General features: G+C 38.5%; 1 protein-coding gene across 4 annotated transcripts in view; it reads right to left on the minus strand.

Moving 5' to 3' along the window:
- The window catches only part of MCCC1 (methylcrotonyl-CoA carboxylase subunit 1), a 62,093-nt gene that overhangs the window by 15,784 nt on the left and 18,483 nt on the right, over positions 1-27,826 (minus strand). For all 4 annotated transcript variants that reach the window (XM_072807564.1, XM_072807565.1, XM_072807566.1 and 1 more), the window contains 5 exons: positions 25,204-25,315; positions 23,086-23,167; positions 9,501-9,628; positions 5,716-5,899; positions 3,277-3,386 (listed from right to left, as the gene is read on the minus strand). In XM_072807564.1, the coding sequence (XP_072663665.1) occupies positions 3,277-3,386; positions 5,716-5,899; positions 9,501-9,628; positions 23,086-23,167; positions 25,204-25,315 (616 nt within the window). The remainder of the gene's footprint in view (positions 1-3,276; positions 3,387-5,715; positions 5,900-9,500; positions 9,629-23,085; positions 23,168-25,203; positions 25,316-27,826) is intronic.

The following is a 27,826-nucleotide window of genomic DNA, read 5'->3' on the forward strand; positions in this document are numbered from 1 at the left end:
CATTTTGCTCTTTATGATAAAGAGGACATAGGGAGTGATGTTAGAATAGGTAGTATGGAGACATTTAATTGACTCAGGCTAGAAGAGTGATAAATCTTAATGAACTTAAATGAGATTTATTTGCAAGATATTGAAGACTTGCCACTCAGAATACTCCCACAAAATAGGAAGACTGCAAACAGGACAGGATTGCTGCACTGAGGATGGGACAGGATTAAATGACCTTAAAGGAACTTCCTTCTGACACTAAAATCCAAACTTTACACAATGATATAAAAGTGAAAAAGTATAAAATGAACCCATACCCACCCAATAAATGGGATCAAGGGTAAAACCAGCTATCTGAGCCTTGGGTTCATTCATTCATTTATCCAATCATTCATCTGATACCCATTTACCATTAGGTGCTAGGCCCTGATCCAAGTAATAGAGACACAACAAGAACAAAACCTCACAGGGCCTACATTCTAGGAACAGATAACAGACAATATTTATTAACAAATATCTAATATGCTATCAGGCCATATGAAGAAAAATAAGGCTGGTTAAGGGGAGACAGAAGAGCAAAGGGCCCTATTTTAAACAGGATGACCTGGTTTCAAGCTACACTACAAAGCGGGAGTAATAAAAACATTATGGTACTGGAACAAAAATAGACACAAAGATCAACAGAACTGACAGCCCAGAAATAAACCCATGCTTATATGGTCAATTAATCTATTACAAAGGAGGTAAGAATATACAATGGGGAAAGGAACATCTGTTCAATAACTGGTGGTGGGAAAACAGGACAGCTACATGCTGAAGAATGAAGACCACTTTCTCACACCACACACAAAAATAAACTAAAAATGGATTACAGTCTTAAATGTGAGACCTGAAACCAAAAACCTCCTAAAGAAAACATAGGCAGTAATCTCTTGGAAGTCAGCCTTAGCAACATATTTATGGATATGTCTCCTCAGGCAAGGGAAACATAAGCAAAAATAAACTATTGGGACTACATCAAATTAAAAAACTTTTGCACAGTGAAGGAAACCATCAACAAAATGAAAAGGTAATAGGAGAAGATAGTTGCAAATGATACATCCTGATAACGGGCTAATATCCAAAATATATAAAGAACTCCTACAACTCAACACCAAAAAACCTAATAATCCAATTAATTAAAAAAATAATAATCCAATTAAAAATCCAGAACAGATTTTTTTTTTCCCAAAAAAGGCATACAAATGGCTAACACACACATGAAAAGATGCTCACCATCACTCATCATCAAAGAAATGCAAATCAAAACCACAATGGGACATCACCTCACACCAGTCAGAACAGCCAGTATCAAAAAGATAAGAAGTAAGAAGTGTTGGTGAGGATGTGGAGAAAAGGCAACTCTTATGCCCCACTGGTAGGAAGATAAATGGGTACAGCCACTGTGGAAAATAGTATAGATGTTGCCCCCAAGTTAAAAACAGAAATATATGATCTAGTAATTCCACTGCTATTTGCTCAAATGAAATGAAAACATGAATTAGAAAAAAAAAAAAAAAAAAAGAAAACATGAATTAGAAAAGATATATGCACCCTTATGTTTATTGCAACACAATTTATAATAGTCAAGATATGGAAGCAACCTCAGTGTCTATCAATAGATGAAGGATAAAAAAGATGTGGTGTACACACATAAAGGAATACTACTCAGTCACAGCAAAGAATGAAATCTTGCCATTTGTAACAACATGGATGGACCTAGAGGGTATTATACTAAGTGAAATAAATCAAAGATGAATATCATATATTTTCACTTACATGTGCAATCTAAAACACAAAGCAAACACACAACAGAAACAGACTCATAAATAGAGAACTGGTGATTGCTAGTGGGGAAGGAGGTGAGAAGATAAGGTAAATAGATGAATGGGATCGAGAGGTACAATTTTCTAGTCATAAAATAAGTCACATGGATGAAAACTACAGATTATAATCAATAGTACTGTCATAACTTTGGTAACAGAGGATAGCTATACTTACTGTGGTGAGTCCTATGTAAATTATAGAATTGAATCACCCTGCTCTACACCTAAAACTAATCGACTATACTTCAATTAAAAAAACCCAAACAAACGGATGGGCACCTGGGTGGCTCAGTCAGTCAAATATCTGATCCTTGGTTTCGGTTCAGGTCATGATCTCAGGGTCGTGGTACTGAGCTCTGCGTCAGGGCTCCATGCTCAGTGAGGAGTCTGCTGGGGATTCTTTCTCTCCCTCTCTCTCTGTGCTCCCCCACCTGTGTGCATGTGTGTGTGCATGCATGTGCGTGTGTGCATGTACAGATACGCCTGCTCTTTCTCTCTCAATAAATAAAATCTTTCTTTCTTTCCTTTTTTTTTTTTAAAGATTTTATTTATTTATTCATGAGAGACAAGAGAAAGAGAGACAGAGACATAGGCAGAGAGAGAAGTAGGCGCCATGCAGGAAGCCTGATGTGGGACTTGATCCCGAGACCCTAGGATCATGTGAGCCCTGGGCCAAAGGCAGACACTTAACCGCTGAGCCACTGTTGTCCCAATAAATAAAATCTTTCAAAAAAAAAAAAAAAAAAAAAAAAGGAGCAGCCTGGGAAGAATTCAGAGGTGAGCAGGAGCTGAGGATGGTGAGGAGGGAGTCCTACAATAATGTGGGGAAAGAACATTCTGGAATAGAGAGTAGGAACACATGGCTCCATGCTGGGTGTGTCTAAGGAATGGCAAGGAGACCAGCGTGGCTGGAGCCACATAAATGAGAAGTTTGGTGAAATTAATGACATATAACACTTTGGACATCACGAGTTAATAAGAAATTCTTCTATGAAGCTACATCAGTGTGGTCTTGGTATATTACTACACCAAGGAAATGAATGTGTGTAGCAAAAAAGCAACAAACTCTGTCAAATGGATAAAACTGAACATAAGTATTTTCCACTGGAGAAAATAAAAACCAGACTGCAGGCCACACTTGTACAGCTGGCCTTATCTACCAGGATGAATATGAATTTAATATCAGGTTTCACTGAAGTATAACACTAACAGCTTTAGCCCTGCAATTTTTCTTTTCTAGCTAAAACAAGAAGTCATTAAACTCTATTCTGACCCATGGGAACATGCACTCAGTTTGTTCCTGACACCTGGGTAACTGGTGGCCATGAGCTGCAAAGACAAAGCCTGACCAGTCATTACAGACATACTTGGCTATGCAGAGACACAGATTATCTGGGTCCTAACACGGCCATGGCTCACTCACATGGTACTGACGAAGGCTGTACCTCAGTTTCGTCAAGGCTGCCTGGCGATCTGTAGCCCATACAACCAGCTTCGCAATCATGGGGTCATAATGCACTGAAACTTCATCTCCTAAAATTAAAAAGCCACAGTAACCACTCAAAGTCAAAACTCAAAGTGATAAAATATGACACACAAGACATTCTGCTGGGGCTTTATGCTCATTTCACACTTAATCTTTTGGAGCTCTTACAGGATAGATATCATTATCACTGTTTTATTCATGAGGAACTGAGGCTCACAGAGGTTTAAAAACTTAGCACAAATCTGAGGAGAGTATGGCCATCCAAGTGCACCAGGCCCTAAAACAGAGATCCACAGGCCGGCTTTCCCCGTCCTATCTTCTTCTGAACCTTTTCCCTTCCCTCATTTTGAAAGTCCGTACAAACTGTCTCTACCCTCTCTTGTCACAACCATTTCTGCCCTTAGCATTTCCTTCCCTCCTCCCCTCAGTCTCCTCATCAGAAAAATATGGAGCATAATCCCATTATCCTGTAAAGTCCTTGGGAGGATTGATAATAAAAGGCCAAGTGCCATACCTGGCAGAACCAATAAATGAATAGCAGCCATCATTGCTACGACAGTCTTAGAGAACAAGAGTCTGAACCATGCAGCCCCGTAAGTTCAGAGCCATGCACATGAAGCCCAGTTGTAGGCCAGCCTGCGCCACCCAAAATGCTGGCTGGAATAGTTTAAAACAAAAAAAATCTGAACCATGCACATCTCATGGTTCAAGGTTAGAAATGGTTCAAGTTAAGAGGATGTGGTGTGTTATAAAGAACACTGTACTAGGATCTCTGTGTGATTTTTGGCAGGCCACTTGACCCCTCTGAATCCCAGGGTCTTTATCTATAAAAGCAAGGAGTTAAAGTACACCCCCTTATCCCTCATCCACCCACCTATCCACACCATCACTCACCAATGTGTACTGAACACCCTCTAGGCCCAGGCCTGAGTAAGGTGCAGCAACTAGAACATGGAAGACACAGTCTCTCCCCCCTTAAGAAACTTACAATATAATGGGAAAACTATACAAGGAGTAAAAAGTTACTGTAAAACAATATAATAAGCAAAGTGCCCGAGGAATACATAAGGAGCTTAAGGAATGCAGAAGGGGAGGGTTGGGGAAGCTTCTTGGAGTAGAAGATCCTCCCAGTGCAGAGATGTGAATCTAGGAGTCCTTCTTGGAATTATATCTGTTAACCTTTGAGTATCTTTATCAAATTACATCACAAGTTTTGCTCACCCTACAGATTCTTTCCTATCCACTGTGAGTGTTCTCTCTCTAAAATGTTCTGGTGTTAAGTTAAAAAAAACCCTACTGACTACTAAATCTTGCTGTGGTTTAGCCAGAGCTCTCAAAATTCTTCCAATTTGTCATCAAGAAGTCCTGACTCCTCATTTTGGCTTTCAAGACACTGCGATTTGCTCTCAACCTGTACCTCTAGCTGCATCTCCAACTGTTCACCATCCTGAACCCTTTTCTCTAGCTGCATGTGTTCTTACAGTTCTTCCAACACACCTGAGTTAAGCTCTTCTTTCACCACTGTTCTGTGTGCTGTTCAATCTGCCTACTCAAATCTATTCCACACTTCCTCTTAGAAATGTGTCCTGATTGTACTGGCCTAACATAACCTCTAATCCTGAGAACTGCTTTTCGTCACTCACCATCTGGTTAACTTCTCTGGCAACTAAAGTCAAGGTGGTAGTAGCTCAGAACATGGATTCTGGAGCCAGAGAGACTGGGTCTGACTCTTGGCTCCAAGGGTGAGGTGACCTTGGGTAAGTCAGCTAACTTCTCTGTGCCCTGATTCCCTCATCTGGAAAATGGAGTGAAAATAACACCTACTCATAGGGTAGTTCTCACGGTTAAAGGAGTCCAGATAAAAAAGTCACCTAGAACAGTGTACACAGTACACAGTTAATGCTGATTGTTATGACCATTGTTGTTAATCATATTCTATGAGCACTCTTATATTTTTTATTTTTCTTTATTTCTTTTATTATTGTTTAGCTTACACTGAGTTTATATATTAATTCTCCAGCTTAACTTTAAGTCCCTTGAATGCAGAGGGTGTTGAGCATAGAAGGTATCAGCAACCTTAAATTACTCTTAGAACTAGGCAGAGTAAAAATATAAAATAGTACACACAAAATGTTTGTTATTTAGGTTTGAACAAATACTGCTACATCTCAACAAAGGGTGTATTGTTAAAGATTAGTAGCTATTTTTTAAAAATAACTATTCCAGAAAGAAAAATAAAGATTAATGAGAAATCAATTACATCCTTCATTCTAAAACATACTAAACATTTCCATAAGACAGGGAAAAGAACTGTCCAGAAATAATAACGCACTGAAAATTTAAAAAGACTGAGACTTTTCATTTATTTCACTTTACCTTGTCTCACTCCAGTTTCGATTCTAGTACAAAGGTCTCCCTGAGGGGTGGAGAGATGCACCAAGGGCCCAGCCCCTGGCATGAAGTTATTGGCAGGATCTTCTGCATATATTCTAGCTTCAAAGGCATGGCCCTGCAGAGTTATTTCTTCCTGGCTCAAAGGAATCTTCTCTCCTGCTGCAATCTGGTAAAAGAAGAATATGTGCTTCTATGAAATTCCTCCTTTTAGTACAACTATGAGACTTGGGAAGTTGATGGTCTTGTCTTTTTCCATGGAAAATACACATTTGGGCTTTATAACAAGTCAAATAAAAACTATTATTTCATCCACCTCCCCGAGTTTGGGGCAAAAGCAAAAATAGGTTACAAAAACAGATGCAGCTTGGAAATAATGTATTAATTACAAGAGTTTCTAGAGTTCTTTAAGTAGAGAAAGCAGGTGAAGACTAAATTATAAAGATCAGTCTTTTTTCAATGTAATTACAACTAAAATTTCTTACTGGCAAGATAATCTGTTTTCATTTAAAACATCAGTCAGTGCTCAGTTATCAAATCAATCTTTTTTAATAGTAAATTATTTGTTGGTGTTTAGGACTACACTCACAGGTACTTGAATGTATAAAGCATTTCTCACCTTTTGAGCTCTGGATATACCATACCTTATTCTCCTTGGAACATTTATTCCAATCTTTTTTTCTGGTTAACTGCTTATTCTCTAGACCTTAGCTCAAAATAATCACGTCATTAGGGAAGCTTTCCTACCCTGGCTCAGTTAAGTTTGCATATTGCTAACGTGTGGCATTTGCCATCTTTATTAGCCTTTTATTTTTTTTAAGATTTTATTTATCTATTCATGACAGACCCACAGAGAGAGACAGAGAGAGAGAGAGAGAGAGAGAGAATGCTAGAGACACAGGCAGAGTTCAGAGAAGCAGGCTCCATGCAGGGAGCCCAACATGGGACTCGATCCCGTGTCTCCAAGATCAGGCCCTGGGCTGAAGGCGGCACTAAACCGCTGAGCCACCCGGGCTGCCCTAGCCTTTTTTTTTTTTTTTTTTTAAGTTTATTTAAGTAATCTCTACACCTAGTGTGGGACTCAAACTCACCACTTCAAGATCAAGAGTCACATGCTCTATCAACTGAGCTAGACAGGCTCCCCCATCTTTGTGATCCTCATCACCATCATCACATGATGGTTTTTCAATTTTGTTATGTTAATACATATTGCATGATACCAGATTATAAGCAGGATGATCCTCATTTTATCATTACTACAATTACATTATTTTGACTATTATGTACCAATACAACAATTCTCTCTCTCCAACTAGTATAATTTGGAAAAGGCTAATGGAGGACATGCTGTCACTTTCTCTACTTTCTCTAGTTTTCCTCCAGGATGAGAAAAGGACAAACTGAGAAAGCAAAAGATATAGGGGGATAAAACTGAGTAATTTAGCACCACTTGGAACTAAATAGGTAAGCATGAAACAGAGGTAGAGAGTTTATCTCTTTAAATCTGTAGATAAGAAAAACCAGGAACCAGAGCAGTTAAGAATGAAAGGAAAATGGGACCACATTGAATGCTTTTATGACACGGTGTTTTGAACCACAGACTCTGCAGCCCTATTGCCTTGGCCCAAATTCTGTCTCTATACTTACTCTGTTCTGGGCATGTTTTTTAACCTCTTAATGGTTCAGAGAAAAGTGCATGTAGTAGGTACTAAATAAGCGTTAGCTATTGTCATTTCATTCTTATCCTTTATAATGAAATACGTTTTAATGTTTTAATAAAGAATTCTATTTGTCTTAATAGAAACCTGGAAAAGAATGACCACATATCCATATTTCAAGATGTGATCTCATTTCTGACTACAGAGCCCCATTTCAAACTGGCTTATCTTTGCCTATTTTCCTTTCAGATTGGTTTCCATCTGAGCTCAGAAGAGACAGGCCCCAACCATGCCTCTGGATACTTGGAAATCTGTGCCATATGAGTTCTCTTAGGCTTAGACATTGACTCTTTGGAACTCCTGGACCTTGGATATATTCCCCAGCTTCCCCTGGACATGGGTACCACCTGTGTCTGCAGCCTAGATGCCCACATCACTGCAATCTCATTCTAGGGAGGCTTTGACTCCAGAGGCTGGTCCTGGAGCTTGAACTCTGGACTCATCAAATGGCAAGCCCTCTTGTTTTACCTCTGCCTGGAAGCCAGGATCCAAAGTGCCTTCAACATTATAAATGAGGTCTAGTGGTGTCCATAAGTTCTAGAATCCCTTCCCAGAGAAGAAAAGCCTACTTCTCTTTTTAAAGGGACTTTAAAGCTCTTGCAATTTCTCGAGATGCAGAAAAAAAGTCTACTGGTTCCACTTATGTCCAAAAGCTTTCCCTTCCCTAGAAATCCTTTATCTGTCATGATTTCAAAATTCTGGACTCCCAGGGTACCTAAGTGGCCCAGTCAGTTAAGCATCTGACTCTTGGTTTCTGCTCAAGTCAAGATCTCGTTGTCGTGAGATTGAGCCCTTGCATCAGGCTTTGCACTCAGCGTGGAGTCTACTTGAGACTCTTTCTCCCTCTCTCTCTGCCCTTCTCCCTGCCTCTAAAAATAAATAAATCTTAAAAAGAAAAATTCTGGACTCTCAATTACTGCTTCAGAAAAAAAAATTCCCCCTTTCCTTGAATTCTGGAAACAGAAGCACTCTTTCCAAAACTTTCTAAATCCGCTACAATTTTCCCATTACTTACTAACACTTACTAGCCTGATGTGCCTGGTTTTCATTAGCTCCCAAGGCTATAGAGGCCCCAAAGAATCTTATGGCTCAATTAAAACCACCAATCATCCCCAAGGAACCAGCAAAAGGAGCATCATATTATTGTCCATAGAAGTTCTGGAAAGACAAAATTATCAAAATAATAATCAAAACTTTAGCATCATAACATGAAAAAAAATTTAGTTTCAGAATATATAAAGAACCAAGAATTCTACAGAGAATATAGTACTTAAACATTTAAATATGAAAGTATTTATGGTACTTAAAAACATTTTTTATATTAAAAAAGGCTGTAAAATCAATTGTTTTCAATAATAAGAGTAAAACAGATTTAGTTATTATCCATATTCCTTTAAGAATATGCTTTGTGGAATTCTAGTCTAGGCCAGTGCTTCTCAAACTATTTATAACAAAGGAACAATTATACACTTATACTTTTGTAACATACAATAGACATGTCACAAAAATGCTGTAAAAATTTCTAAACACTTATTCTGAAAGGGCTATACTTATCCTACCACAGGCCAACAACAGTGTGTAAGTTAGCACTTGCATGTGGTTCACTCTATTAGTCTAGACCGTTACCTTGGCTCTTCATTCCCAACTCTTCCTTAGCTCATTTCACTGGGGCCTGTCGTGCCTCTAAAAGCAAAGGATGGCCCAGCACAGAATACTGTGGCCTTCAGGTAGAGTACAAGGCTTTGGTGTTGAGATAATGTAGTCACAAGACAGCCTCAGTGGCAGCAGCTCACCTGCACCTTGCCTTAGGCTATCCCATGTCTAAGAGAAATAATGGTAAGTGACAGGTTAGAAATCTGAGTCCATAAAGTGACAATAATGTCACAGCAACAAATGAAATATCTTTAACCTCCTATTTTCCTGTCCTCATGATAAAGGAGCCAGAATTGAACCAGCCAGAATTGAACCCTTGTCCAAAGTGACATCTTCTTTTAGGAGGCTAGCAGGTGACATATTCTCAAGACTGATCTTTAACAGAAAAAATAGTCCCACCCTAAGCTGCCACTCCACCAAGTCAGTTCCTGTGATCATCTCAGTAACAGGATGTTCCACTTGCAGTCTTGTATTCATTTCCATGAAGTAGAAATTGTGCTTTGAGTCCATAATAAACTCGACAGTTCCTAAAAGATAAAAAACAAGTTATATTTCGATAGCATATAATCAATCAGTAGAAATAAAAATCTTCCATGATGTATCACATCAACTTTTATTTTTTAATTAATGTTTTTAAATTTTTTATTTTATTTAAATTCAATTAATTAACATATAGTGTATTATTGACTTCAGAGGTAGAGGTCAGTGATTCATCGGTTACATATAACACCCAGTGCTAGCACAGCACGTGCACTCCTTAATGCCCATCACCAGTTACCCCATTCCTCTACTCCCACCCCCCAGCAACCCTCAGTTTGTTTCCTAGAATCTCTTATGAGTCTCTTATTAAGAGTCGCCTGAAATTAGAGAGTCGGGGGACTGGGGCAAGATGGCAGAAGAGTAGGGTCTCCAAATCACCTGTCTCCACCAAATTACCTAGAAAACCTTCAAATTATCCTGAAAATCTATGAATTTGGCCTGAGAATTAAAGAGAGAACACCAGGAATGCTACAGTGAGAAGAGTTCGCGCTTCTATCAAGGTAGGAAGACGGGGAAAAAAGAAATAAAGAAACAAAAGGCATCCAAGGGGGAGGGGCCCCGCGAGGAGCCGGGCTGAGGCCGGGGCGAGTGTCCCCGGGACGGGAGAGCAAACAGGAACTGCACCAACCTTCCCGGGCGGAAAGGGGCTCGCAGGGAGTTGGAGCAGGACCCCAGGAGGGCGAGGATGCCCTCAGGCTCCCTGGGACAGTAACAGAGCAACTGCGCGCCCAGGAGAGTGCGCCGAGCTCTCTAAGGGCTGCAGTGCGCACGGCGGGACCCGGAGCAGCTTGGAGGGGCTCGGGTGGGGACTCCGAGGAGGGGGCTGTGCCACCCGGAGCGCGAATCCAACAGCACAGGCCCCGGAGCACTGGGCGCCGGGACACAGCCCAGGATCCGGCGTCCCCCGGGACAGGCAGAGGCCGGGAGGGCCCAGGACAGCAAGGACGCTCCTGCCCCGAGCTGAGCAGATCAGCGGCCCCGCCCCGGAGCCTCCAGGCCCTGCAGACGGAGAGCTCCGGAGTTCCTGCGGGAGCTGAATCCAGGTTTCCAGAGCTGGCCCCGCCACTGGGGCTGTTCCTTCTGGGGCCTCACGGGGTGAACAACCCCCACTGAGCCCTGCACCAGGCAGGGGGCAGAGCAGCTCCCCCAAGTGCTAACACCTGAAAATCACCACAACAGGCCCCTCCCCCAGAAGACCAGCTAGACGGAGAAGTTCCAGGGGAAGCCAAGGGACTTAAAGTACACAGAATCAGAAGATACTCCCCCGTGGTTCTTTTTTTTCTTTTTTCTTTTTGTTGTTGTTTTGTTTTGTTTTGCTTTTTGATTTGTTTCCTTCCCCCACCCCTTTTTTTCCTTTCTTTCTTTTTCTTCTTTTTTTTTCTCTTTCTCTTTTCTTTCCTTCTTTCTCTCCTCTCTTTTTCTCATTTTCCCAATACAACTTGCTTTTGGCCACTCTGCACTGAGCAAAATGACTAGAAGGAAAACCTCACCTCAAAAGAAAGAATGAGAAACAGTCCTCTCTCCCACAGAGTTACAAAATCTGGATTACAATTCAATGTCAGAAAGCCAATTCAGAAGCACTATTATACAGCTACTGGTGGCTCTAGAAAAAAGCATAAAGGACTCAAGAGACTTCATGACTGCAGAATTTAGAGCTAATCAGGCAGAAATTAAAAATCAATTGAATGAGATGCAATCCAAACTAGAAGTCCTAACGACGAGGGTTAACGAGGTGGAAGAATGAGTGAGTGACATAGAAGACAAGTTGATAGCAAAGAGGGAAACTGAGGAAAAAAGAGACAAACAATTAAAAGACCATGAAGATAGATTAAGGGAAATAAACGACAGCCTGAGGAAGAAAAACCTACATTTAATTGGGGTTCCCGAGGGCGCCGAAAGGGCCAGAGGGCCAGAATATGTATTTGAACAAATCCTAGCTGAAAACTTTCCTAATTTGGGAAGGGAAACAGGCATTCAGATCCAGGAAATAGAGAGATCCCCCCCTAAAATCAATAAAAACCGTTCAACACCTCGACATTTAATAGTGAAGCTTGCAAATTCCAAAGATAAAGAGAAGATCCTTAAAGAAGCAAGAGACAAGAAATCCCTGACTTTTATGGGGAGGAGTATTAGGGTAACAGCAGACCTCTCCACAGAGACCTGGCAGGCCAGAAAGGGCTGGCAGGATATATTCAGGGTCCTAAATGAGAAGAACATGCAACCAAGAATACTTTATCCAGCAAGGCTCTCATTCAAAATGGAAGGAGAGATAAAGAGCTTCCAAGACAGGCAGCAACTGAAAGAATATGTGACCTCCAAACCAGCTCTGCAAGAAATTTTAAGGGGGACTCTTAAAATTCCCCTTTAAGAAGAAGTTCAGTGGAACAATCCACAAAAACAAGGACTGAATAGTTATCATGATGACACTAAACTCATATCTCTCAATAGTAACTCTGAACGTGAACGGGCTTAATGACCCCATCAAAAGGCACAGGGTTTCAGACTGGATAAAAAAGCAGGACCCATCTATTTGCTGTCTACAAGAGACTCATTTTAGACAGAAGGACACCTACAGCCTGAAAATAAAAGGTTGGAGAACCATTTACCATTCGAATGGTCCTCAAAAGAAAGCAGCGGTAGCCATCCTTATATCAGATAAACTAAAATTTACCCCGAAGACTGTAGTGAGAGATGAAGAGGGACACTATCTCATACTTAAAGGATCTATCCAACAAGAGGACTTAACAATCCTCAATATATATGCCCCGAATGTGGGAGCTGCCAAATATATAAATCAATTATTAGCCAAAGTGAAGAAATACTTAGATAATAATACACTTATACTTGGTGACTTCAATCTAGCTCTTTCTATACTCGATAGGTCTTCTAAGCACAACATCTCCAAAGAAACGAGAGCTTTAAATGATACACTGGACCAGATGGATTTCACAGATATCTACAGAACTTTACATCCAAACTCAACTGAATACACATTCTTCTCAAGTGCACATGGAACTTTCTCCAGAATAGACCACATACTGGGTCACAAATCGGGTCTGAACCAATACCAAAAGATTGGGATCGTCCCCTGCATATTCTCAGACCATAATGTCTTGAAATTAGAACACGACACAAGTTAGAATTAATTAGAATCACAACAAGAAGTTTGGAAGGACCTCAAACACGTGGAGGTTAAGGACCATCCTGCTAAAAGATAAAAGGGTCAACCAGGAAATTAAGGAAGAATTAAAAAGATGCATGGAAACTAATGAGAATGAAGATACAACCGTTCAAAATCTTTGGGATGCAGCAAAAGCAGTCCTAAGGGGGAAATACATCGCAATACAAGCATCCATTCAAAAACTGGAAAGAACTCAAATACAAAAGCTAACCTTACACCTAAGGAGCTAGAGAAAAAAACAGCAAATAGATCCTACACCCAGGAGAAGAAGAGTTAATAAAGATTCGAGCAGAACTCAACGAAATCGAGACCAGAACTGTGGAAAAGATCAACAGAACCAGGAGTTGGTTCTTTGAAAGAATAAGAGAGATAAACCATTAGCCAGCCTTATTAAAAAGAAGAGAGAGAAGACTCAAATTAATAAAATCATGAATGAGAAAGGAGAGATCACTACCAACACCAAGGAAATACGAACGATTTTAAAAACATATTATGAACAGCTATACGCCAATAAATTAGGCAATCTAGAAGAAATGGACGCATTCCTAGAAAGCCACAAACTACCAAAACTGGAACAGGAAGAAATAGAAAACCTTAACAGGCCAATAACCAGGGAGGAAATTGAAGCAGTCATCAAAAACCTCCCAAGACACAAGAGTCCAGGGCCAGATGGCTTCCCAGGGGAATTTTATCAAAAGTTTAAAGAAGAAACCATGCCTATTCTCCTAAAGCTGTTTGGAAAGATAGAAAGAGATGGAGTACTTCCAAATTCGTTCTATGAGGCCAGCATCACCTTAATTCCAAAACCAGACAAAGACCCCACCAAAAAGGAGAATTACAGACCAATATCCCTGATGAACATGGATGCAAAAATTCTCAACAAGATACTGGCCAATAGGATCCAACAATACATTAAGAAAATTATTCACCATGACCAAGTAGGATTTATCCCCGGGACACAAGGCTGGTTCAACACCCGTAAAACAATCAATGTGATTCATCATATCAGCAAGAGAAAAACCAAGAACCATATGATCCTCTCATTAGATGCAGAGAAAGCATTTGACAAAATACAGCATCCATTTCTGATCAAAACTCTTCAGAGTGTAGGGATAGAGGGAACATTCCTCAACATCTTAAAAGCCATCTACGAAAAGCCCACAGCAAATATCATTCTCAATAGGGAAGCACTGGGAGCCCTTCCCCTAAGATCAGGAACAAGACAGGGATGTCCACTCTCACCACTGCTATTCAACATAGTACTGGAAGTCCTAGCCTCAGCAATCAGACAACAAAAAGACATTAAAAAGGCAGTCAAATTGGCAAAGAAGAAGTGAAACTCTCCCTCTTCGCCAATGACATGATACTCTACATAGAAAACCCAAAAGTCTCCACCCCAAGATTGCTAGAACTCATACAGCAATTCGGTAGCGTGGCAGGATACAAAATCAATGCCCAGAAATCAGTGGCATTTCTATACAGTAACAATGAGACTGAAGAAAGAGAAATTAAGGAGTCAATCCCATTTACAATTGCACCCAAAAGCAAAAGATACCTAGGAATAAACCTACCTAAAGAGGTAAAGGATCTATACCCTCAAAACTATAGAACACTTCTGAAAGAAATTGAGGAAGACACAAAGAGATGGAAAAATATTCCATGCTCATGGATTGGCAGAATTAATATTGTGAAAATGTCAATGTTACCCAGGGCAATTTACACGTTTAATGCAATCCCTATCAAAATACCATGGACTTTCTTCAGAGAGTTAGAACAAATTATTTTAAGATTTGTGTGGAATCAGAAAAGACCCCGAATAGCCAGGGGAATTTTAAAAAAGAAAACCATATCTGGGGGCATCACAATGCCAGATTTCAGGTTGTACTACAAAGCTGTGGTCATCAAGACAGTGTGGTACTGGCACAAAAACAGACACACAGATCAATGGAACAGAATAGAGAACCCAGAAGTGGACCCTGAACTTTATGGTCAACTAATATTCGATAAAGGAGGAAAGACTATCCATTGGAAGAAAGACAGTCTCTTCAATAAATGGTGCTGGGAAAATTGGACATCCACATGCAGAAGAATGAAACTAGACCACTCTCTTTCACCATACACAAAGATAAACTGAAAATGGATGAAAGATTTAAATGTGAGACAAGATTCCATCAAAATCCTACAGAAGAACACAGGCAACACCCTTTTTGAATTCGGCCGCAGTAACTTCTTGCAAGATACATCCACGAAGGCAAAAGAAACAAAAGCAAAAATGAACTATTGGGACTTCATCAAGATAAGAAGCTTTTGCACAGCAAAGGATACAGTCAACAAAACTAAAACACAACCTACAGAATGGGAGAAGATATTTGCAAATGACATATCAGATAAAGGGCTAGTTTCCAAGATCTATAAAGAACTTATTAAACTCAACACCAAAGAAACAAACAATCCAATCATGAAATGGGCAAAAGACATGAACAGAAATCTCACAGAGGAAGACATAGACATGGCCAACATGCATATGAGAAAATGCTCCGCATCACTTGCCATCAGGGAAATACAAATCAAAACCACAATGAGATACCACCTCACAGCAGCGAGAATGGGGAAAATTAACAAGGCAGGAAACAACAAATGTTGGAGAGGATGCGGAGAAAAGGGAACCCTCTTGCACTGTTGGTGGGAATGTGAACTGGTGCAGCCACTCTGGAAAACTGTGTGGAGGTTCCTCAAAGAGTTAAAAATAGACCTGCCCTACGACCCAGCAATTGCACTGTTGGGGATTTACCCCAAAGATACAGATGCAATGAAACGCCGGGACACCTGCACCCCGATGTTTATAGCAGCAATGGCCACAATAGCCAAACTGTGGAAGGAGCCTCGGTGTCCATCGAAAGATGAGTGGATAAAGAAGATGTGGTTTATGTATACAATGGAATATTACTCAGCTATTAGAAATGACAAATACCCACCATTTGCTTCATCGTGGATGGAACTGGAGGGTATTATGCTGAGTGAAGTAAGTCAGTCGGAGAAGGACAAACATTATATATTCTCATTCTTGTGGGGAATATAAATAATAGTGAAAGGGAATATAAGGGAAGGGAGAAGAAATGTGTGGGAAATATCAGAAAGGGAGACAGAACGTAAAGACTGCTAACTCTGGGAAACGAACTAGGGGTGGTAGAAGGGGAGGAGGGCGGGGGGTGGGAGTGAATGGGTGACGGGCACTGGGGGTTATTCTGTATGTTAGTAAATTGAACACCAATAAAAAATAAATTAAAAAAAAAGAAATTAGAGAGTCAAATCACATCAACATTTAATGCTGCCTTCATTCAATGGTAAACATTTTGCAGTTTGTGAAGAGAATATCTCACATTTTGCAGCAGCAAATGATTCTTAATTAAAAAATAGGGAGCCACATGAAATCTCGCAATAGAAAAGCATGCTCAGGGTTTTGAGCAAATAGTAAGTCCAAGTTATGAGTAGTGTCAGCTGTTGCAGCAATGAGAACATGGTTGGGCCATGTGTTTTGGCTTCAGGGCACAAAGACCCCTGGAACCTCACGTTCTCACATTCCATCTCCCTCTAATCCAGTAGAAAAAATACAACATTTTTTCCTCTTGATTGTTGGAGGTTTCCTTTAAAAGTCCTTTTGCTGGTGACCCACTAGAAGATTGCTTAGCAACTAAATCTTCATCTTTCCCAATTTTATTAAGGTATCATTTCATATAATAAAATGTATCTGTTTTAGGTGTAGGGAAGTATCTTGAGTTTCAGAAATTGAATAGAGTGATAAAACCACTACTACCACCACGAAAATGCAAAATATTTCCATTATCCAAGATGTTCCCTTGTTCTCCTTTGCAGTCAGTCCCTTCCCCAGGTCATTGGGCTCCAGGCAGCCGTACTTTTTTCTAGTATGTTACATAAATGAAATCATATACTATGCAGTGTTTTGTGTTTGAGTTTTGTTTCACTTAGCTGAAAGTTAGTTCCTTATAACTTAAGACTGTTTTTCAAACTGTGGGTCATAACCCATTAGTGGCTTGTAAAAATTCAGTGAAGACTTCCAGTTTCTGGCCCATAAGAAACTAAGAAGTCACCATTCTACCCTGACAAGAGTAAAAAGCCAAATAAACTGAAAAATCAACAATTTTTCTCAGAGCCATTGGAGGTATGAGGTCACAGGGCAAACTGCTGCACCACCACCACCACCACCACCACCACCCCCGCCCCAATTAAGAGAGACAGACAGGCAAATAGAGAGTCACAACTTACTGGAACAGAGACCCATGAACAAAACTTCTTAGGGAACAAGTACCAGACAGAAAAACTGGGTTACAACTAATATGTTGCTAGTTGCTCAGTGTGGAAAACTGTGAGCATTATAAACTCCAAGGACAGCCTCCTCAAACTTTTGTGTTTACCTCCAGAAGCTCTAATAGGTCCTTCCAGTGAATACTGGAAAAAAATCCCCTTGAGTCTCTAGCAGTGAAAGAAGAAAAGGAACCATTGGAAGTAAACCAAGTTCTGTTCTTTTTTTTTTTTAAAGATTTTATTTATTTATTCATGAGAGACACAAAGAGAGAGAGAGAGAGAGAGAGGCAGAGACACAGACAGCAGGAGAAGCAGGCTTCACATAGGGAGCCCGAAATGGGACTCGATCCCGGGTCTCTAGGATCACGCCCTGGGCCAAAGGCAGCACTAAACCGCTGAGCCACCCGGGCTACCACCAAAGTTCTGTTCTAAACAAGATTTGTCCATATTTTACTAAAGTCTAAACTACAAGGGTTTCATTAGAGCCTAATTAACATAACTGGAGGAAGGGAAATATACAACTCCAGCCACCCTGTCCCCCATAAGTGAATAAATCAGTGAATAAGCAAAAAACAAACTGAGATGCACTGGTGAAATTCACAGTTCACGGCACAAGCTCACCAAAAAATGTAGACATAATCATACAACTACAAAACACTTCATCTTCCCCACACCTAATCACCACATGACTAAAGACCTCTTTACCATGGTTCTTTGTACCTGGTACCTCAGGTCTGGCTATTGAGAAAAAAATCACAAGGCATAAGAGGCAATAAACACAGTTTATTAAAGAAACTGAATAAACATCAGAACCTGACTCAGATATGACAGAAATGTTGGAATAATCAGACCAAGAACTTAAAAACATTTTGATTAGTACACTAAGATTTTGATTAGTACACTAATGGAAAAACTAGACACATGCAAGAACCCACATGGATAATATAAATAAAAACATAGAAATTCAAATAAATGATTTCAAAGAATCAAAAAGAAATGTTAGAGATCAAAGCACTGTGATAGAAATGAAGAATGCCTTTGGTCGGCTCATTGGTAGACGGGACACAGTTAAGGCAAGAATCTCTGAGCTTGAGGATATGACAACAGAAACTTCCAAAACTAAAGGCAAAGACAGACAGACTGAAAAAAACAAAGCAAAATATCCAAGAACTGTGGACAACTAGAAAAGGTGTAACATATGCATAAACAAACAAAAGTTGAGAGAATTTATTGGCAGTAGATCTATCTTGCAAGAAATGTTCTTTAGAGAGGAGGACAATGACATAGGTCAATACTTCAAAAAGACATAATCTTAACGGGTATATACCTAAGAAGAGAGTGTCAGAATACATGGAATAAAAACTGAAAACTGCAAATAGATGAATCTATTAAAACAGCTGGAGATTTTAACACCCCTCTATCAGAAATGGACAAATCTAGCAGGCAGATAAGTAAGGACATAGTTGAACTCCATAGCATCATCAATAAATTGGATATACTCAGTGTCTATAGACTACTTTATCCAACAATACTGGATTACATATTCTCAAATTCACATGGAACACTCACCAAGACAGACCATATTCAGAGTCACAGAAAAGACTTTAACAAATTTGAAAGAATAGATATCATAAAATGTTTGCCAAGACCAAATTTTTTTTTTCAGGACCACAATTAAATTAAAAATCAATTGAACCAGAAATCAGTAACAAAAAGATAGCTGGGAAAAAAATCCCCAAATACTTGCAGCCTAAATAACACAGTACCAAGTAACACATAAGACAAAGAAGAAATCCCAAGTGAAGCTTAAAAATACTTTAAACTAAATGAAAATAGAAATACAACTTTCCAAAATTTGTGGGATGCCCTGAAAGCAATGCTTGGAGGGAAAAGGGAAATTTATAGCACTTAATCCATATATTTGAAGAGAAGAAAGATCTAAAATTAAGCTTCCATTTTAGGAAACTAGAAAAAGAACAGCAAATTAATTCCAAAGTAAGCAAGAGAGAAGAAATAATAAAGTAGAAATCTATAGAAAAAACAAATAAAACCAGAAATTGGTTTTTTGAAAAGATCAGTTACATACATAAGCCTCTAGTCAAGTTGTTTAAGAAAAAAAAGAGAGAAGAGACAAATTATTAATATCAGAAATGAAATAAGAGAAATTACTATGGCTCTTATGGTTAATAGATATTAAAAGCATATTATGAACAACTCTATGCCCATAAATTTGATAACCTGGATGAAACAGACCAACTCCTTGAAAGACACAATCTGCCAAAAGTCACACAAGAGAAAATCACTCCGAAACAATCTGAATAGGCCTATATCTACTAAGGAAGTTGAAATAATCATTAATAACTTCCAAAACCTCCAAAATAGAGGTTCACTGGTGAGTTCTACCAAACACTGAAAGTAGAATTTATACCAATTTGCTATAATCTCTTTGAGAACACAGAAGACAGACTGTTTCTTAACTCATTTTATGAGATCAGCATTACCTTAATATTAAAACCAGAGAAAGATATTACAAAAAAACTAAACTACAAATCAATATCTCTTATAAACATGGATGCAATAATCCTCAACAAAAATGTTAGCAAAGCAAAAATAACAATGTATAAAAATAATCATATACCATGACCAAGTGGGACTTATCCCAGGTATGCAAGGCTGGTTCAACATTTGAAAATCAATTAATGTAATCCATCACATCAACAAGCTAAAGAATAACCATATGACTGTAATAATAGATGCAGAACAACACCGGATAAAATTCAGTACCTAATTATAATAAAAACTCTCAACAAATTAGGAATACAAAGGAACTTCCTAATTTGATAAAGGAGATTTACAAAAACACATAGCTAACATTGTATTTAATGGTGAGAAACTAGAAGATTTCACACCAAGATAAGAAATAAGGGAAGGACATCCACTCTCACCACTCCTTTTCAACATTATACTAGAAGCCCTAGAAATGCAATAAGACAAGAAAAGGAAAAGGTATAGAGATTGGGAAGGAAGAAATGAAACTGTCTAATCACAGATGACTTGTCTATGTAGAAAAATCCAAAAGAATTTACCAAAGAAACCTTCTGGAACTAATAAGTGATCATAATAAGCTTGCAGGATATATGGGACGCCTGGGTGGCTCAGTGGTTAAGCGTCTGCCTTTGGCTCAGGGCATGATCCTGGAGTCCTGGAATCGAGTCCCACATCAGGCTCCCTGCATGGAGCCTACTTTTGCCTCAGCCTTTGTCTCTGCCTCTCATGAAAAAATAAATAAAATCTTAAAAAAAAAAAAAGGTTAATATATAAAAGTCAACTGTTTTCCTATATACCTATGATGAACAAGTAGAATTTGAAATTAAAAACACAATACCATCTATACAAGCACCTCCAAAATGAAATAGGTATAAATCTAACAAAAGATGTATAAGATCCATATGAGGAAATTACAAAACTGATGAAAGAAGTCAAGGAAGAACAAAATGGAGAGATATTCCATGTTCATGGATAGGAAGACTCAACATTGTCAAGATGTGAGTTCTCCCAACTTACTGTATAGAGACAACACAATTCCAATTAAAATCCCAGCAAGTTATTTTGTGAATATCAAAAAAAAAAAAAAGTTATTTTGTGAATATCAAAAAACTGATTCTAGTGTTTTATAGGGAGAGGCAAAAGACTCAGAATAGGCAATTCAATATTGAAGGAGAATTACAAAGTTGGAGGATGGACACTATCTGAGTTCAAGATTTACTATAAAGCTACAGTATTCAAAATACTGAAATACTGGAGAAAGAACAAATAGATCAATGGAAGAGAGCAGGTAGTCCAGAAATAGTCCCATATAAATATAGCCAATTGATCTCTGACAAAGGAGCAAAGGCAATACAATGGAGCAAAGACAGTCTTTTAAAAAAATGGTGCTAGAATAACTCTATGTCTACACACATACACACACACAATCTACACACAAATCTTACACTTCCAGAAAAATTAACTTAAAAAGGACCATAGACCAAATTTGGAACATAAAACTATAAAATTCCTAGAAGATAGCAGGAGAAAATCTACATGACCTTGAGTATGGTAATGCCTTTTTAGATACAACAAGAAAGCATACAAAATTATGCCAACAAAAAAGGCATAATTCATTAAATAATTGATAAGGCAGGCTTTACTACATTTAAAAAACTTATGCTCTGCAAAAGATAATGTCAAGAGAATGAGAAGACAAACCACAGATTGTGAGAAAATATTTGCAAAAGATACCTCTGGTAAAGGACTATGGTCCAAATTGTACTAAGAATTCTTAAAACTCAATAATAAGAAAAAGCAAACAAACCAATTTAAAAAGTGGGCAAAACACCTGAACAGACCTCACTAAAGAAGAAACACAGATGGTAAGTAAGCATATGAGAAGATGCTCCACTCATCATATTAAGGAAATACAAATTAAAATGAGATACCACTGCACACCTATTAGAATGGAACATGGATAATACCAAATGCTAGTGAAGATATAAAGCAACAGGAACTCTCATACATTGCTGGTGGAAATGCAAAATGTTACAGTCACTCTGGAAGAAAGTTTGGCAGTTTCTTACAAAACTAAGCATACTCTTGCCATATGATCCAGTGATCAATTTCTTGGTGTTTAGTAAATAAATTGAAACTATGTCCACAGAGAACTCTGCACACAGATTTTTATAATAGTTTTGTTGGAACTGCCAAACCTAGAAAGCAATCAAGATGTCCTTCAGTAGGTGACCAGATAAATTGTGGTACATCTAGGAAATGGAGTACACTATTCAACACTAAACAGAAATGATCAAGCCATGAGAGAACATGGAGGAAGCTTAAATGCATATTACTAAGTGAAAGAAGCCAATCTGAAAGGTCTACACACTGTATGAAAAGGCAGAACTATGGAGGCAACAGAAAGATCAGTGACTGTCAGGAGTTAAAGACAGGAAGGGAAAAGAGCAGAGCACAGAGGATATTTAGGGCACTGAAAGGACTCTGGGAGCACCTGGGTGGCTTAGTCAGTTGGGTGTCTGCCTTCTGCTCAGGTCATGATCCTCAACAATCTGGCCTGCATTGAGCTCCCTGCTCACAGAGAATCTGCTTCTCCCTCTGACTCCCCCGCTACCTTCTAGTGCTCACCTTCTCTCTCAAGTAAATAAAATCTTAAAAAAAGTACTCATATGATACAATGGTGGATTCATGTCATCATACATTTCTCTAAATGTATACTGTGCAACAATGTCAGTAGTACATACAATATCAAGAGTGAACCCTAATGTAAATGATAGATTATGGGTGATAAGGATGTATCACTGTAGGTTTGCTGATTGTAACAAATGAACCCCTCTGGTCTGGGATGCTGATAGTTGGGGAGGCTGTGCAAGTGTGGGGATAGGCAATATGGGAACTCTCTGTACTTTCTGCTCCATGGTTTATTTTATTTTATTTATTTATTTTTTTAAAGACTTTATTTATTCATAGAGATGCGGGGGGAGGGGGGAGGCAGAGAGAGAAGCAGGCTCCACGCAGAGAGCCCAACGTGGGACTCAATCTAGGGTCTCCAGGATCACGCCCTGGGCTGCAGACGGCGCTAAACCGCTGTGCCATGGGGGCTGCCCTCCATGGTTTATTTTAGATAAAATGGTTTTATTTTAAAATGGGATAGAAAATATCAAATAGCATTACACATAACTAGGGTTAAGTACTGTTTAGTGATTTTTTTTTCCCAAATATGTATAGAAACATAAGTACTTATGTGTATATACTGGGTCTCAAAATGTATTTCTTAATGTGGATATAATTGGTTTGAAAGCCAGTGATTTAAAAGTTGTATATTTCTTTTGCCTTCTGAACATAAATAAATGATTATTTCTTTTCCTCTATACAAAGTAAATCTTAGCATACCTGCTCCAACATAATTTACAGCTTTAGCAGCTCTGACTGCAGCTTCTCCAAGCTTCTTTCTTACATCAGGTTTAATGCCAGGCTATGAAAAAATATTCAAAATAAATTTCCATTAGTACTTTGCCCTACTAACTAATTTCCTACTACTAATTTGCCTACTACTAATTTCCCTTAACATCTGATACTGCATTTCTAGATATCAAATAGTACCTTAAAGGGAAAGGATAAACAGTTAATGCTACACATTTCATCAAGAAATATGTCCTACACCACAGTCAACTGTCCCTAAGCCAAAGTTTAGTGGTTCTGTTAATTTCCATAAACTGTAGATATTATTCAGCATAATGATCTATCTCCTTTGTACCTAAATAAGAATTTTCAGGACTATATATCCAACTATATGTATCAATATGAAAATTTTGAATGATTCCTATTTTGTTTAAAGATGGTAGAGCAATCTGGGCCATGTGTCCAATGTGTCCATGTTATTCCAATGTATCTTGGAATAATGGTAAACCTTAAGATTCCAAGTTAATAAGAAAGGTTCATTAAAAGAAAAGTAGATTAAAAAGTAGGAAAAGGTTTTCTAGCATTTTAAAACAGTGCCCTATAGACATATATTTACATAATCATTGCTTCAAAATAAGGCTTTACTGAAACTACTGTTGATATTTACTTTGAACAATATAATTTACTCTGTAACAGAAATTAAAATTTGAATAGATGAGAACAACAAACTGATTAGCCAGAAACCCCAGATACCTGACTTTTTAGAAGTACCTACTGAAAAAAAAAAAAAAAAAAAGTACAAAACCCCAGACAAGAAAGAGGCCTATGGCAGTAGTAGGCTCAAAAGAAATATAAATCCAGGGATGCCTGGGTGGCTCAGCGGTTTAGCGCCTGCCTTCGGCCCAGGGCGTGATCCTGGAGTCCCAGATTGAGTCCCACGTCAGGCTCCTTGCATGAAGCCTGCTTCTCCCTCTGCCTGTGTCTCTGCCTCTCTCTCTCTCTCTGTCTCTCATGAATAAATAAATAAAATCCTTAATAAAAAAGAAAGAAATGTAAATCTAAAAAGAGGTAATTACAGGAGTAAGATTTGACTTAAAGGACAACCTAACCAATCAACGTAGACCCAAAGAGATGTAAACAATTAATTTCAAGGGGGCAAACATTGCCAAATATGAGCAAATCTCTCTCCTCTACAATAAACCTCAATGGCAGGAAGATGACTAATATATTTGAGGGATACCTGAAATAGTTAAAATAAAAGAATCTTTATAAAAAATACATTCAAACGAATCAGGCTAATGCATTCCTCAAATATTCCCATTAAGTACAATTTAAAATCTACATGGAAATATTATACAATTGCTCACTCCAAGTCAGATACAGATCTTGTTCAATCTACAGTGGGCTTATGTCCAGATAAACCCATCATAAGTTGAAAATACTGGTAGTTGAAAATGCATTTAAATACATGTAACCTACTAAACCTAACTTAGCCTAGTCTACCTCACATGTGCTCAGAACATTTACATTAGCCTACAATTGGGCAGAGTCCTATAATATAAGGGCTGAATATCTCACATAATTTGTTGAATACTGAGTTCAGAGAGTCTAAGAACACATACTGTTAAGAATGATTTTAAGCGTATCAGTTGTTTACCCTCCAGACTATGTGGCTAACTGGGAGCTGGGGTCACAGCTGCTGCCCAGGAGAGTATCATACCATTTATAGAGCCCAGGAAAAGATCAAAATTCAAAATTCGAAGTATTTCTACTATGTATCACTTTTACACCACCATAAAGCCAATAAATTCTAAGTTGAACCATCGTGAAGTCAGGGACAGCCTGTACTTGGATCAGAGTAGATTTTCCTAGATATCATCCAGAAGGATCATGGCCCGATTGTGCCCTTAGCATGGTAACTTGAGAATACCAAGCCCCTCCTCATTGCCAAGGCTTCACTAGGGCTTTATCATTATATTACTACTGGGAAGCAGTTATTCAGCAGGACTTTGGAGGAGACACTAACTTCACAGATTTCTGATTTGAAAATAAGAGTGATTCAGGTTTACCCTACAGAAAAGCTTGCAAATTTCATTATAAGGTCCTTACCCCTGGGGCTTCCTCAATGATCTTCTGATGTCTCCTCTGTACACTACAGTCTCTTTCAAACAAGTACACAGCGTTGCCATGATAGTCACCAAACACCTGGACTTCTACATGCCTATTTAAAAACCCAATGAAAAAGTTTCCATTTGTAGAATAAACATTCTAGAAAAAAAACCTACATATATGAAGTGACTAGGAAATAAGACATAGGAGACTATACTTATGACCTCAGAGGAGGGGCAAGTCACAAGTACAAATGGGCAAGGAAAACACGGATAAATCTCACACCAAAATTACAAATTACAGTCACATTTCATGTATTCTTGAAAAGCCAATGAAAACTTTTTTATGATCAGAGGATTTTTATTTAATTTTTTATTATTTTCTTGATGATTTATTCATTTACTTTTGAAAGCAAGAGTGCGAGAGAGAGAAACAGCAAGTAGAGGGTGGGGCAGAGGGAGAGAGAGAATCTCAATCTCCCGGCTGAGCATGGAGCCCAACATGAGCTCAATCCCAGGACCCTGAAATCATGCCCTGAGCTGAAATCAAGAGTTGGCTGCTTCATCAACTGAGCCACCCAGGTGCCCCATGATCAGGGCAATTTTAAAAATCATCCTTATGGTCAGCTTTTATAAACTAAGGCAGACTAAAAATTACAATGGCTTATCCATAAGAAGGTTAAGAAATAAATTCATATGGATCATTAATTTTTTAAAAAATATTACTAATATTATATCATAAAAAGTCATTTTAATGTTGAATGTAACAGAGTAAAATTATGAGAAATAATATTAAGAGTAAATCCACATAACACTTAGGAAAATAAGGGTAAACAAACCATTTGGTGAACATGAAAGCATTCTTCTTGGTAGGTTTATTCTGATATGTTCACTCTGTAGTTCACCTCACATATTCACCACTATGATGGAGAAATGAGTGACCAGCAAAAGTTTTTTCTGTTGATTTTTTAAAAATAAAAATTGTCAAAAGACAAAATAATAACAACGTGGGACCGTGAGGGGTTTTTCACTATCAAGCTAGTCCATACTCAGACTCCAGTAATTTATCATAATCCCCAGAGAAGTGTTCCTGTCAGTTTATGGCACCAGTGGCTTCTGCCACAGGCAAGCGGATCCCAGCTATGATTCACTGTGTACACATGCTGTTCGGATTTCAGGGTCATGGTTTGCCCTGCAGGCCCCATTCTCTAATAGGTCTAAAAATTCACTGACTTTCATTTTGCTCTGATTTTTACTTACTTTTTGGATGTGAGTGACAACTTCCTAGCTCTTTGCATCTTGGAACTAAGTGGTTTGTTTTTCAAATTCCAATTGTAAAATCACTTCCACTGACACTCCCTTATCTGTTAGCTCTCCAAAGAAGGAGACAGAAGAACAGAAATTCTCGGTTCTGAAAGGAACACCTACTAGAAACACAACACAGCTCTTTTCTGAGTTCTCAGAAGTTGGAAACACTTATTCCTTTGGCAGCTTACAAGGGAAGCTTTTTGAGGATCTGTGTTCTGTTATGATTTCTGTAGTGATCATATTGCTCTTGTTATTTTCCTCTTTCTGACTAATCCTTTTTCTGTGCTACTTTATCTAACTTGGAGATTCTGCAGCACACTGTCTGAGAACCAGGAGGTGCACCAAATCCCAGCTGTTCCCGTTCAGCCACTGCTGGGATCTGGCTAGAGAGACAGATACAGTTGGAGTCTACCAAGACGGCCTTGATATTTTCTAAGAGTTCTACAGTTTTTATTTTCCTATTTGCATTTTTAATCCATCTAGAATATATATTGAGTTCGAAGTAAGAAAGGAATCTGATTTCTTTTTTTATCCTCCAAAATAGTACACTTTGAAGACTGTTTGCTAGCCCAGCCTTCCATATAAGCTCAATAGTTCTGAGCAGATTTATAAAACATCTTCATATGGCCTTTTCTGAGTTACAAGCAGCACCTTGACAATCTTCTGACACTCCATTAACTCAACAGGTAATTATTTAGCAACATACAAAACAGCGTAATTATGACATTAAAATGTCATATTACTAGAAAATACAAAATGAATATATACAGAAATACTATTACTTGTATTAGGAGAATGAGATTATGAGTGACTTTGTTTTCCATCTTCTGTATTTTCCACACTTGTAATGTATTTATATTACTTCTACATTTCAAAAGATATCATTGTTGATGCTTGTCATGAAGAAAGTAGCATGCCAGGTGATATACAGGGGAAAATTAAAGTAAATGTACTACCAGGTCTTTGATTCCTGGGAGTCCTAGCTATCGGGCAAACAAATTACAATGTGAGGTAATATATAGCTAACGTTCCACATGTAAAGAATTTACATCTTCAAAAAAATCTATGAAACAAGAAACTTTTATAGTCAAGATCTTATTTTAAGCAATACATATAAAAAATTGCAGAAAATGAAAAAATTTGAAATTCACATGGCATTTGTTACAGTGGTACCTAGAAAAGCAGTTTAGTAGTAGCTTAGAGTGTGAATTCTGAATTCAAATCCCAATTTTACCACTTCCCAGCTGGGAGACTTCAAGCAAGTCATATGACCACTCTGTTCCTCAGGGTCTTAAGCTGTAAAATGGGAATAGGGC

Source organism: Canis lupus, chromosome 31 (assembly GCF_048164855.1).
Source record: "Canis lupus baileyi chromosome 31, mCanLup2.hap1, whole genome shotgun sequence".
Classification (NCBI taxonomy): Eukaryota; Metazoa; Chordata; class Mammalia; order Carnivora; family Canidae; genus Canis; species Canis lupus.